This window comes from Nomascus leucogenys, chromosome 22a (assembly GCF_006542625.1).
Source record: "Nomascus leucogenys isolate Asia chromosome 22a, Asia_NLE_v1, whole genome shotgun sequence".
NCBI classification, from domain to species: domain Eukaryota; kingdom Metazoa; phylum Chordata; class Mammalia; order Primates; family Hylobatidae; genus Nomascus; species Nomascus leucogenys.
This window is the reverse complement of record NC_044402.1, coordinates 50573412-50587699: the sequence shown is the minus strand read 5'-3', so window position 1 is coordinate 50587699 and position 14288 is coordinate 50573412. Positions and strand designations below refer to the sequence as shown.

At 39.8% G+C, this 14288-nt stretch overlaps 1 protein-coding gene across 1 annotated transcript; it reads left to right on the top strand.

Moving 5' to 3' along the window:
- The first annotated feature begins 1027 nt into the window (after nucleotides 1–1027).
- LOC105739026 (olfactory receptor 2G3-like) lies at nucleotides 1028–2026 on the top strand. Its single transcript, XM_012503011.2, has one exon. The coding sequence runs from the start codon at nucleotides 1028–1030 to the stop codon at nucleotides 2024–2026; it is 999 nt and encodes a 332-aa protein (XP_012358465.1).
- Nucleotides 2027–14288: the final 12262 nt, after the last annotated feature.

Below are 14288 nucleotides of genomic sequence, written 5' to 3'. Positions count from 1 at the left end.
TATTTGTCCTATATATGACGTAAAGTCGTGAAATTTGGGTATATACTTTGTATCTGTGAATACATTTTAAACTTCTGCATTTATAAGTGTTTGGACTTTTAAAAAGCTGATTAAAAATTTTTATCTTTTCATCTTCTAGAAGATAAACATTCTATGTTGGTTTGATGCCTCTTAATCTCACTAAAGAGCCCTCCTTACCCTGATCACCACTCTTTCCATTCAGATTCAACTACCTCTTCATTCAACACACAAGACCAGAGAGCTGACTCCCTTCCCTAACACCGCACACCAAAGAAGAGAAGGAGAACTTTGCAAATCAGGACTATCATAGATGAATCCAGCTTATAGGCCGGAAGGTAAACTAGATGACTAAACATGAGGTGTGCTGCATAATGCTTGCATAAGAATATCTTTGCTGAATAAACTGCCTGAGTTTACACCATCAGTACTCTGGTGGACTAAATGAGTTAACAAATCCCTAAAGAAAATAAGTCATTGAAAGTATGTGTCCATATAATTAAACATGAAGTTATAAATGTTAATATTATTACTTTCAATAGCCAAATGTTTGCCATTTTACAGGAAAAATAACCTCTATAATCTCCAGAAGCTAGCTACCATTTATATAAAGAAAAACCTTAAAAAATGCCCAACTCAAAATTTACAATTGAAGAATGGAAATGCTATTTATATTAATTATATGCATATATTAACCATTACTGAGTTTTTTCACTGAATTTGAACAGTTTGTCCTGAGTTATAAATTAATTGAATGTACTTTATTCCTTTGACATTTTCTTTCTTTCTGCCTTTATTTTTTCTGTGATACATTTTATCTCAGCTTTTAATAGTTATCTGTCAGGAAAACACTGCTTCCACAATAGCCTTCATGTATCTCTCTGTATTATGTATTTTCCTTAAGGTCTTCTTTTGTGATTTCTATACCAAAATTTATTCCATGGGTCACTGTAACATCTCTGAGTCAGTGTTTTGATTAGATACTTATTAAAGATTGATATTGTGCCCAATGGCCAACATATTATCCTCCCTGAATTCTTGTAATGTGTTGCTCCTGGTTCTGAACAGGGTGATGGGCAAGACTAACAGCAGTGTCAAGGGAGACTTCATCCTGGTGGGTTTCTCTGATCAGCCCCACCTGGAAAAGATACTCTTTGTGGCTGTTTTGATATCCTATCTCCTTACCCTTGTGGGAAATACAGTAATTATTCTGATCTGCTCCGTAGACCCTAAACTCAAGACACCCATGTACTTTTTTCTTACTCACCTCTCCTTAGTTGATATTTGTTTTACCACCAGTATTGTCCCCCAGCTGCTGTGGAACCTAAAGGGACCTGACAAAACAATCACATTCCTGGGTTGTGTCATCCAGCTCTACATCTCCCTGGCATTGGGCTCCACTGAGTGTGTCCTCCTGGCTATAATGGCTTTTGATCGCTATGCTGCAGTTTGCAAACCTCTCCACTATACCGCTGTAATGAACCCTCAGCTGTGCCAGGTTCTGGCAGGGGTTGCGTGGCTGAGTGGAGTGGGAAACACTCTCATCCAGGGCACTGTTACCCTCTGGCTTCCTCGCTGTGGACACCGGTTGCTCCATCATTTCTTCTGTGAGGTACCCTCCATGATTAAGCTTGCATGTGTGGACATCCATGATAATGAGGTTCAGCTCTTTGTTGCTTCACTGGTCTTGCTCCTCTTGCCCTTAGTGCTAATATTGCTGTCCTATGGACATATAGCCAAGGTGGTCATAAGGATCAAGTCAGTCCAGGCCTGGTGCAAAGGCCTGGGGACATGTGGATCCCATTTGATAGTAGTGTCCCTCTTCTATGGGACCATCACAGCTGTCTACCTCCAGCCCAACAGTTCTTATGCCCAGGCTCATGGGAAGTTCATCTCCCTCTTCTATACAGTTGTGACCCCGACCCTCAATCCTCTCATCTACACACTGAGGAATAATGACGTGAAAGGAGCACTGCGAAGATTATTTAACAGAGACTTAGGCACGTAAAAAATGAAGCAGAGTACACAGTGCTCAACTTTTTTTCACAAAGGAACTTTAAAGGTCATCTTGTGTAATTCTTCACTCAAGAACTTTGCCGGTCTATAAAGGAAGAGATGTAATCTTCTCCATCTGCATTACTGTATTTCACTTGGCCTCAGAGCTTTCTATCCTCTCCAATCTCTTTCCAAACTTCTTTTGAGCCCATGTAAGGCAATATTGCCCCATACCTTTTAAATCTCCATGAGTCACATCATTTCTGTTTCTTGCTCTCCCTCCCTTCCTGTGCTTTTCTTTAGCCTTCCTTCCTTTCTTGCTTTTTTCCTTCCCTTCCTTCCTTTTCCACCTTTTATGTATTCATTAAAAAAAAAGACATATAAGCCCTCAAACACAATTTTGGTATACAAGGTCTTGTTTATTATATAATAGTCATTGTTTTGGATCAACTCAGAGAAAAGTATAGAGCCCTTCTTGAATTACTTAAAACTTAAGTATAAATTAGGGCATGCTTTATTTAAATATACTCAAGCACTGAAAAGGAATAGGTATCTGTATTCTAGAGCAGGCTGTGGCAAACTGGGGGAACAGGCCAAATAACTCATTCTAACACTTGATAACAAATGATTTTTTATTTCAGTTATTCACAAGAAGGGAGATTCACCAGCAGTTAGTAATTAATGATATCTTTCCCATTTTCAATTAAACAGAGAGTTCACAGAATTCCATCTGGGGCCTGCTTTGAAACTATGCACACTTGGCAAAAGGAAAAGAGCTCAGATCCAAACAGGACATGGGTACCAGTGTTTTATAAATCAAAATTTCTCACCCTTAGCCCTATGGACATTTTGGAACAGATAATTGTCTGTAGTCAGGGTCTCTCCTCTGCATTTTAGGATGCTCAGCAGTATCTTTGGCCTCTGTGCACTAGATGCTAGTAGCATCTCCTTTCCCCCCAAGTTGTGACAAGCAAAAATACCTCCAGACATTGTCAAATATGCCCTAGGAAGCAAAAATGCTCCTGGCATAGAAGCACTGCCATAAATCAGAGCATATTGCTATATCAGGAGGCATGTTTTATTACATGGGAGTAAGCCTACAGGGTCAGAGTGAGACTAGCAGCAGTCATTCTAGTGCACAAAGCATACGTGTGCACATACAAACACAAAAGCACAGGAACATATACAAACATATTTGATAAAATGTTTTTAGTGTCCTTCTGTTTCATTATGTATGGTTTTAAATTTTCATTTTTATAATAAGAGAAAAGGCCATTTTGAGATATGTTGAACTATCTTTTTCAGAGCAATGTTATTTCATTAAAAATTTTTTTGAAGGAAAGATTTTACTTTAATTTTATATTAGTAAATAGTGAGGCATGAGGTAAAATCGGTGGAAATGAGAACATGAAGTAAATGCTCAGTGATTCCAATTGCATTCACCTCTCCAACATGGCATCTGCTGTTTACGGAGGCCGGGTTATCCAGTTTCTGGATCTGGGTGTGGGCATGGGATAGTCAGATGGGAATGGTACCAGTTGGAGGAACATGGGTAAGAGAGGGTGAAAGGTAAAGTGCTATCTCTGAGGTAGGTTAGGGTCTGACATCTGGAAAGTTGGGGAAGGAAGGAGCCCTAAGGAGGTATAGCCTAGGGCTTTCCTAGTTACTTTGACAGCCATTTGTTCTGTTACGAGATCCCGACGTCACTTGAACAAGACCCTCAGTGGGCCTCATCTTGGCTCCATTACTTTCTGAAAGTTTTTTCTTCATCTTTTGTTTTTTCTTGGGTTCAACACCAGATGGTGCCAGCAGACCATAATGCATCCAGCAAATTTTTCCTGTCATATCCAGCCTCCTCTGCCTTACCCAAAGATTCATGGGCTTTTTCAGTGAAATTTCTCCTAATTCCCTTCCTCTGCCAAATCCTCCTATTTCTCTGTTGAAAACAATAGCAATGTCTTCCCTACCATAAAAATCCTTGTGTGCCTTTATAATCCAAACACATTAGATGACTGTACAATGACAATACTTGTCATTTGTCCTGTGACTATGCTTTAATATGTTAAAATTTATGTCTTTATATATAAAAATGTATTTCAAGTATAAATAACTGGTTCTGAGTTTGCCATTTTATGTAATTTGGAGAGTTCCTGAAGTCAAGAATTTAGAACCATGGAACTCTACACTGAAAAGCCACCAGCCAGGGCCAGCACATACCCAGAAGTTATTGTTTTGGGAATGGTCTGTCAATTTGGGGTCCGGGGTTTAGTGGATGTGCATGTGGAAGAAGGAGAAAGAGAAAACAGTTTTTGAATAGCTAGAGCCTTCTGTGATTGAGCAAAATAAGAGTGTGTTTGCTGGGCCTTTTATCTTAAGACCTTGGTGAGTTTCTTAGCCTAGATTCTCTAAAAATCAGTGCTTGAGGCAAAAAAGGAAATATTAATGTTTTATTTGGGAATGTAAATAGAGGGCAGCAAAGGTGAGAAAAAAAGGGAACTGAGAGAAGGAAAATATGAAGCAAGGTGAGGTGATACATTTTCACACTGGCTACCACTTCCTGAGAATTTTAGAAGGCTGCCTCACAGATGCTTTAATCTGTTCTTGCCACTCTCCTTCAGACAAGATAGGAGGAGGAATCTTTCTTTGGGTGAAAGAAAAAAAAAGAAAGTATTAAAGTATATCAAAGAAGAACGAGCTGTGTCAAAGGCTGTTAGTATAGTAGGTCAAGTGAGATGAAGATTAAGAACTGACCATTGGATTTAGCAATAAGGAAGTCATCTGTGACACTAAGGGAGGAGTTTTGCTAGAGAAAAAGAAGGCAACAGCCACACTGGAATGGAAGCAAGAGAGAACAGTAGGAGACAACTTAGAGACAGAAAGCATAGAAAACTCATGAATGGTGCTTTGCTGAAGGCAGAAAGAAATGATTCAATAGGTGTAGGGAAAGGGGGGTCAAGAGAAGGCAGAAAGTTTTTTTCTGTAAGATGGATGTAATGGCAGCATGCTTGTATTCTATGGTAATGACCTATAGAGTATGCAAAATTACACAGCAGGAGAGCGAGGGTGAACTCAGAAACAAAGTCTTTAGGTCGGTGAGGGGATGGATCCAGGGCAGCAGAGGATTGATCAGCCTTTGCTAGAGCACAAACAGTTCATCAATAGGAACCAGACAGAAAGTAGAATACATGGATATAGAAGCAGGTGGGTGTGTTGAGATAGTATTGAAATCTGATAGAAATTCCTTTCTAATTTCTCCAATTTTCTCTGAAGTTTTGAAAAGCAGGCGCATCAGTTGGGAGTGAAGAAAAGGAAAGGATGTGCGCTTGGATAGAGCAGAGAAGGTGTGAACAGACACCTGAGAAGAGGGAGAGTACAGAAATTATGAAATATAGAAAACTAACGATTTTCTTTTCTGGATTTTCTTTTTGTTTTGTTGCATTTCGTTTTTTTTCAAAGGTTTATCTGGCGATATGTTATGATCCTGCGGAAGAGCTGACATTTGGCTCTAAATTTGGCTCAGTCTATCATGGTGTTTCCCCATGGGTCTCTTTTTTTCCACTATATCTCTAACTGTTTTATCATTTTCATCAAAAGACTTCTTAAATCAGTTGAAATAGTCATTTATAAAAGTCATTTGTATATAAACATTCCATTGTTTTCATACTTGTGTTTTAACTATAGTAAATACAGCACTTGATATACAGAAATTTAGTTCCAAATGTCTTTGATTGTTCAACTGCCTTTATAAATCTCCCACTATAACTTATTTAAAAATCAGAATATTGTACATGTACTATCTAGAAATTAAAATTATTTACTCTTCCCCAACATTTAAGTAATATATATTTAGAAAACACCATCCTAAGAGTTTTGATTCTATTAAGCTTCAATTTGAACTCCTGTATAAAAATTTAACAGCAATGAAAGTAGAATAGAGATAATTTTTAATTACTTTAGGACAACAATGATATGGCTACTTTTCCTGGATGTTAAAAGTAGGTTCAGGGCCAGGTGCGGTGGCTCACATGTGTGATCCCAGCACTTGGGAGGCAGAGGCAGGAAGATCGCTTGAGCCCAGGAGTTCAAGACTAGCCTGGGCAAAATAGCAAGACTCCATCTCTACAAAAACATTAAAAAATAATAATAATAAGCAGGTCCATTTGAAGGTGGAATCAGCGAGGAAGGTTTTCTTCTTCTACTTTAAGATGTATAAATATGGAAATGATCTAAAGTTTTATTTCATTTTCTTGATATATATCAGTAATTACTTAATCTCTGTCCTGGAGATTTTGAAGCTAACTTTCATACTGTGCATTTTCTGGTCCAAAGATGCTTGATTTTTTTTATATGCTTAATATGATTTTAAGTGTTCCTTTTATTCTTTTCAGATAATTCAGACTATATTTTGTTTGTGTCCTCTCCAAAGATTTTTACAAACGCATAAATCAGATTATTCAGAGCTATCTAAGTAATATACATGTTCTGATTTGTCTATTACATCCACTCTAACATACCTGCATCTGTTTTATCTTCTCCAAGTGTCAGAGATTTGGTCTGACTTTTCTTGTTCTTTGGAACTTGTTCTAGGTGTTCTCAGTTCTGACTCACTCTAAGTTATTTCTGTTTATTGAAATATTTTAAATATGTTTATTTCTGTGGGCTTAATCTTTTATTTCATCCTTCAGTTTTTTGTAAAAGCTATTTTGGGTTTTCCCGAAGATGGACATCTTCATCCAAACTCTACTTTATTGCTATGGCAAGTCTTCATTCATGTGATATAGTTATTTCGGCTTTATCCATTTGGTACTGATGGACTTTGACATATCTTCTAGTGACTGAATCCTTGTTTTAATGTCAGACACAAGTCATTATGAACATTTAGATACCTTTTCCTTCCATTTATTTTCTAATGAGTCCAGTTTAAACTCAAAGAGTTAGATCTTTCAAGTTTTTAATTAACTAATTGCCTTTAAATTTGGAGTTCTTGATAAATTGTTCTCAAGACTAGACTCAATAAGAAAAAAATCTGTAACTCTTCCTATACTTTTAAAATCAGTTTAACCTAACCAAAACCTTCACATTTTTTTCTACCTAGAACAGAACTTCTTATGGAAAATACATTAATCCCTTTTTGGATAAAGTCATCTTTTAACTATTAAAAAAATTCAGATATAGCTGCACTTACCACCACCTCCCATGTTAAGCCAGAGAGATCTGCTGTGAGTCTCATGTCTCCTGGTAACAGACATGGCCTCACTCAGCTTCTCCAGAATTCGTATAAAGTAAAACTTTATAGCAGTAAGCAGGTACTCTGTAGCACCAGCTCTGCCTCAGGTTGCCAGGACCCTCCTATTCTACAACACACTGTAGAGAACACTGTGGAGTATTCTGCTCAGAACCTAAACCAGTGCCTGGCAACCAAGAGAGACCAGCAGTGTGCGTGGCGAGAGAGAACAGGCAGTGCTTCCAAAACATTTTCATTTCATAGCACACATTAAGTTAGATGTACAAGGCTGACTTTCACCGGGGAAGATTGGCCACTGGGACTTTGTTCATCCAAGGCCACATCCAGTAATCCCAAAATCTGGGAGGATAGATGTATTTTTACACATGTGCTATTCCGGAATCACTGATAATAAAGACTGTCAAATGAAAATGATGTGACTCAAAGGCTAAAGACTTTATTCAGCTGATGGGCACTGGGGCCTCCTTACTGAATTTGGATCAGAGTTTTTATAGGATAGAGGAAGTGGAGTACACATCCTCGTTACCTTGTTTTGGCTAAGGCAACAGCTTTCTATTTTAAAATCTCAGTTGGGGGCTTATACCTGCCTTCATGCCCCTTTCATGTCAATAATCATCAGAATAGTATTTTTTGAGAATGATTTTTGCAAGCCTTGAGGTTTGTTAGTTAGTCAAGGTCCACGGGGTGGTGAGAGAGAGAGGAAGAAAGAAAGGAAAAGAGAGAGGAAGGGAGGAAAGAAAGAAAGAAGGAAAAAAGAATAAAAGAATAAGAAAGAATAAGAAAAGAGGACAAAGGTAGAAAGCAATGGGGAAGCTGGAAACTTCTGTCTTGTTTTCATTGTTTTACAGAGTTTACATGCTCTCCTTCATGGTCAATATTTTCTTAATGTAAACATTTTTTTAGACCCATAGGTTCTAATACTCCAAAAAAGTTAAACAAAGCCCTCCCTTTGGTAACCTATCCCTTTTTGTGTTTGGTCAGATCTCAAGTGTAGAATAAGGAGAATGAAGGGTCTCATAATCAACTGACCACGTTGAATTTCCAATGTAGCAACTCAAGGAATCAAAGGGGAACTTGAAAAGCCTTCAAATGTAAAAGATTTATAATCATGCTATAAATAACACCCAGCCCCTTACTCAGTCACCGTTCTTCATGTTTCCCACTTCTCAAGCAAAATGCAAAAACTTCTATTCCCTGGCAGAGAGAGGAATAGAATACCATAATCAAACATGCAGTTAATAGTGAGTTGCTATAACAGAAGTTGCCATCCCTTGTTCTTCTCTATTTGTGAACATTCATGAGAATGGCTATTCCCATTCCATACTGTTCCAGTGAGTTCTTGACCATGAAACTGATCACAAGGGTGACCAAGTGATCCAACTTCAACAAGTCAGTTTTTCTTAGTGCTTTGAATCTTCAACAGATGGTATTGTCCAAATGGGATTACCTGTTACTTCCAATCACTGAATTCCCCACGCCTACTCTGATTCCTTTTACTCCAGTAACCTGATGGTCCTACTGTTCTTTCATTTGGTAGGGTACTCACTGTATCTTTCCAAAATTTCTTTTTCTTTTTTTTAAATGATAAAATTTTATCTTCTCCAATTGATTTTTCTTTTTTAAAAAATTATTATTATACTTTAAGTTTTAGGGTACATGTGCACAACGTGCAGGTTTGTTACATATGTATACATGTGCCATGTTGGTGTGCTGCACCCAGTAACTCATCATTTAGCATTAGGTATATCTCCTCATGCTATCCCTCCCCACTCCCCCCACCTCACAACAGGCCCCAGTGTGTGATGTTCCCCTTCCTGTGTCCATGTGTTCTCACCGTTCATTTCCCACCTATGAGCGAGAACATGCGGTGTTTAGTTTTTTGTCCTTGCGATAGTTTGCTGAGAATGATGGTTTCCAGCTTCATCCATGTCCCTACAAAGGACATGAACTCATCATTTTTTATGGCTGCATAGTATTCCATGGTGTATATGTGCCACATTTTCTTAATGCAGTCTATCATTGTTGGACATTTGAGTTGGTTCCAAGTCTTTGCTATTGTGAATAGTGCCACAATAAACATATGCATGCATGTGTCTTTATAACAGCATGTTTTGTAATCCTTTGGGTATATACCCCAGTAATGTGATGGCTGGGTCAAATGGTATTTCTAGTTCTAGATCCCTGAGGAATTGCCACACCAACTTCCACAATGGTTGAACCAAAATTTATTTTTCTTAAGATGGCCAGAGGTAGTTTCTGTTTTTTACAACCAAAGGACCCTGATACATCTACCACATGTACACAATCATTTTCGAAGTATCAAAAACCAATACACTGAACCCTCTTAAAAACAGTAAAATATTTATGAGTGCAGAAAACCTTCTGAGATTCTGATGTTCAGAATTATGAACCTAGTATTGGATGCTAAATAGAACTGTTTTAATAGTGGTAAGATTGGAATATTATGGATTATCTGAGCTCCTCCTTCTCACAGAGGTGGATCCTGAGTTTTGGGACACAGAACTTGTTCACTTTGGTTAGATATCACATAAATTCTAAAGCTCAATCTTTTTGGAAAAATCTGGACACATTTGAGAAAAATAATATGTCAAGGCATTTTCAGTTCTATACACTTCATTCTCTTACTTTCTTTGTTGAGTCAGGAGAGGACGCTCACTAATATGCAGAGACAAGGGCAGACAGCAAGATCTAGTAGAGGGTAAGAAACAAAAGATACTGCTTCAGGTCCAATGCCCTATGCTCCCTTATTTCCTTAAAGGCACAGGGAGGTCTAGTGCTGGAAAGAGACTCAGAGAGATATATAGACACTGCTACAATAATAGTAATGGAGAGAAACAAAGCAGTAGAGAGACAAAAAGAGACAGAGAAGCAGAGAAACAAAGAGAAACAGATGAAGAGCTTATAGATAAAGGCTGTATGGATAAAGAGCATATGGATAAAATCTGTTTCTCTGTAGAGAAACAGATTTAGAGACATAGGGAGAGAATCTCAGAGAAAGACAAGAGAGTCTCTCCTGCTTAAATAGCTGCAGTGCTCCTCTGTTACTGTTAAAGTCCAAATACAACCCACAAGACCACACCAACCTATCTAGGCTCAGTTAATAATACTGTTCCCCCGATTGCCACCCTATAGTCAAAACAGTTTCTTAGTGTCTCTAAGTCACCACTGCCTTCCACATATTTTCTTGCATACACTAAGAGATCAATAAATATATTTTGAATGAATGGCATATTATCTTGAAGCTGATGAGAAGGCATCAAAGGATGGCTACTTTCTTCTCTCTGCCACAGGCTACAATCTACATGGAATATGCATACTCTGACGGTACAAGCATAGAATCAAAACCCAGGTCTCTGATCCACAGAAGGTTTACTGCTCTGTCTACCCCTAAGTAGAATCCTGCTACCCACCCTTACCCACATCTTCCTCAAAGAGGCCACCCTTCTGCTGCCCACCACCTCTCCTTTCCCTTACCCAATGCAGCCACATCCATGTTCATACAGAAGTTAAGGTGTGTATGTAAGGGGTAAAGGTCAGTAGCCTGGCTGAGAAGCCAGTATGTATCTGTTAAGAAATTAGAAATCAGTTTCCTGTCTGTTAATAAATTAGTATCTAAGTTAATTAAGAAATCAGATCTCACCAAGAGTGTAAAAGCTATTTCCTATTTCTCCAAAGCCTTGCTAGCATCTATTGTTTCTTGACTTTTTTTTTTTTTTTTTTTTTTTTTGAGACAGAGTCTCGCTCTGTCGCCCAGGCTGGAGTGCAGTGGCGCAATCTCGGCTCACTGCAAGCTCCGCCTCCCGGGTTCATGCCATTCTCCTGCCTCAGCCTCTCCGAGTAGCTGGGACTACAGGCGCCCGCCATGACGCCCGGCTAATTTTTTGTGTTTTTAGTAGAGACGGGGTTTCACCGTGGTCTCGATCTCCTGACCTCGTGATCCGCCCGCCTCGGCCTCCCAAAGTGCTGGGATTACAAGCGTGAGCCACCGCGCCCGGCCTCTTGACTTTTTAATAATGGCCATTTTGACTGGTGTGAGATGTTATCTCATTGTGGTTTTGATTTACATTTCTCTAATAATCAGTGATGCTCCTTATAGATTCTGGATATTAGACCTTTGTCAGAAGGATAGATTGCAAAAATTTTCTCCCATTTTATGGGATGCCTGAGTTCAACCATTGTGGAAGACAGTGTGGCAATTCCTCAAAGACCTAGAACCAGAAATACCATTTGACCCAGCAAGCCCATTACTGGGTTTATACCCAAAGGAATATAAATGATTCTATTATAAAGATACATGCACACATATGTACTTTGCAGCACTATTCACAATAGCAAAGGCACGGAATCAACCCCAATGCCTATCAATGATAGACTGGATAAAGAAAATGTGGTACATATACACCACGGAATACTATGCAGCAATGAAAAGGAACAAGATCATGTCCTTTGTAGGGACATGGATGGAGCTGGAAGCCATCATTCTCAGCAAACTAACACACAAACAGAGGACCAAACACTGCATGTTCTCACTTATAAGTGGGAGCTGAACAATGAAAACACATGGACACAGGGAGGGGAACCACACACACTGGGACCTGTCGGGGGTATGTGGGAAGAGCATCAGGATAAATAGCTAATGCACGTGGGGCTTAATACCTAGGTGGTGGGTTAATAGGTGCAGCAAACCACCATGACATACATTTACCTATATAACAAACCTGCACATCCTGCAAATGCATCCCGGAACTTAAAATTAAATTAAATTAAAAAAAAAGAAATTAGAGGCTGGGCGTGGGCTCATGCCTGTAATCCCAGCACTTTGGGAGGCTGAGGCAGGTAGATCACGAGGTCAGGAGTTCAAGACCAGCCTGGCCAAGATGGTGAAATCCTTTCTCTATTAAAACTACAAAAATTAGCCAGGTGCAGTGGCAGGCACCTCTAATCCCAGCTACTCAGGAGGCTGAGGCAGGAGAATTGCTTGAACCCAGGCAGCAGAGGTTACAGTGAGCTGAGATGGCATCACTGCACTCCAGCCTGACTGACAGAGTGAGATTCCATCTAAAAAAAAATTAGATCTCCAGAAACTCAGCTAGGTCACCTTAGGTGGCTCATGATCTCTTGTGCTGCTACCAATTCTGTCAACTGCTCTTGATCTTAACTACAGACCCAACTCTGCAAATTGTTGGAGAGAAAAGCCTCCTGTCTTCCCAGGATCATTCACATTTTCTATAATTTAGATACAAATCTAACCCCCAGAGAGTTGGTTCGCAAGATCCATAAAGAAATACAAACTAACTTTTAAAAGAAAAATATATAATCCATTGCTTATTGTAATCTGTAATAGCTAAAATGAAATTAAAAGAGAATGCCAAAGCAGACCTTAATGCTAGACTAAGCTCAGATTTTGGTGAGTGTGAACTCAGACCACTAACCTCAAAACCACCCCCCAAGTGAAAAATTATGTTGGGAACAAGATAAATTATCTCTACAACCTCTGATCCAAGAGGGCAGTTAATATGAGGGAAGGTATATTAGTCCATTCTCATGCTGCTAATAAAGACATACCGGAGACTGGGTAATTTATAAAGGAAAGCAGTTTAATTGACTCACAGTTCCACAAGGCTGGGGAGGCTTCAGGAAACTTACAATTAGGGCAGAAAGGGAAGCAAACATGTCCTTCTTCAGATGGCAGCAGAAGAGAGAAAAAGAGCAAAAGGGGAAAAACTCCTTATAAAACCATCAGATCTTGTGAGAACTCACTCACTATCATGAGAACAGCAGCATGGGGGGTAATCATTCCTATGATTCAACCTCTCACTGGGTCCCTACCAAGACACATGGGGATTATGGGAACTACAATTCAAGATTAGATTTAGGTGGAGACAAGGCCAAACCCTATCATTCTGTCCCTGGCCCCTCCCAAATCTCATGTCCTCACATTTCAAAACACAATTATGCCCTTCCAACAAGTCCCTCAAAGCCTTAACTAATTCCAGCATTAACTCAAAAGTCCAAGTCCAAAGTCTCATCTGAGACAAGGCAAGTCCCTTCTGTTTATAAGCCTGTAAAATCAAAAGCAAGTTAGTTACTTCCTAGATACAATGAGAGTACAGCATTGGGTAAATACACCCATTCCAGATGGGAGAAATTGGCCAAAACAAAGATGTTGCAGGCCCCACGCATGTCCAAAATCCAGCAGGGCAGTCAATTCTTAAAGCTCATAAATGATCTCTTTTGACTCCATGTCTCAAATCTAGGTCAAGCTGATGCAAGAGGTGGGCTCCCATGGCCTTGGGCAACTCTATCCCTGTGGCTTTGCTCCCCTCCTGGCTACTTTCACAGGCTGGCGTTGAGTGTCTTCAGCTTTTCCAGGCACACAGTGCAAGCTGTCAGTGGGTCTACCATTCTGGAGTCTGGAGGATGGTGACCCTCTTCTCACAGCTCCACCAGGCAGTGCCCCAGTGGGTACTCTGTGTAAGGGCTCCAACACATTTTTCTTCTGCACTGCCCTAGCAGAGATTCTCCATGAGGGCTCTTGCCAACTCAGCAAACTTCTTCCTGGACATCCAGGCACGTCAATACATCCTCTGAAATCTAGGCGGAGGTTCTCAAAGCTCAATTCTTGTCTTCTGCACACCCACAAGACCAACACCATGTGGAAGCTGCCAGTGCTTGGGGCTTGCACTCTCTGAAGCAGTTTGTACGTTGGGTCTTTTAGCTAAGGATGGAGCTGAAGCAGATAAGACACAGGGCACCATGTCCCAAGGCTGCACAGAGCAGGGGGGCCCTGGGCTTGGCCCAGGAAACCGTTTCTCCCTCCTGGGCCTCTGGGCCTGTGATGGGAGGGGCTGCTGTGAAGACCTCTGACATGCCCTGGAGGCATTTTCCCCATTGTCTTGGTGATTAATATTTGGCTCCTCCTTACTTATGCAAATTTCTGCAGCCTGCTTGAATTTCTCCTCAGAAAATGGGTTTTTATTTTCTATCACATTGTCACTGTGTCTGAACA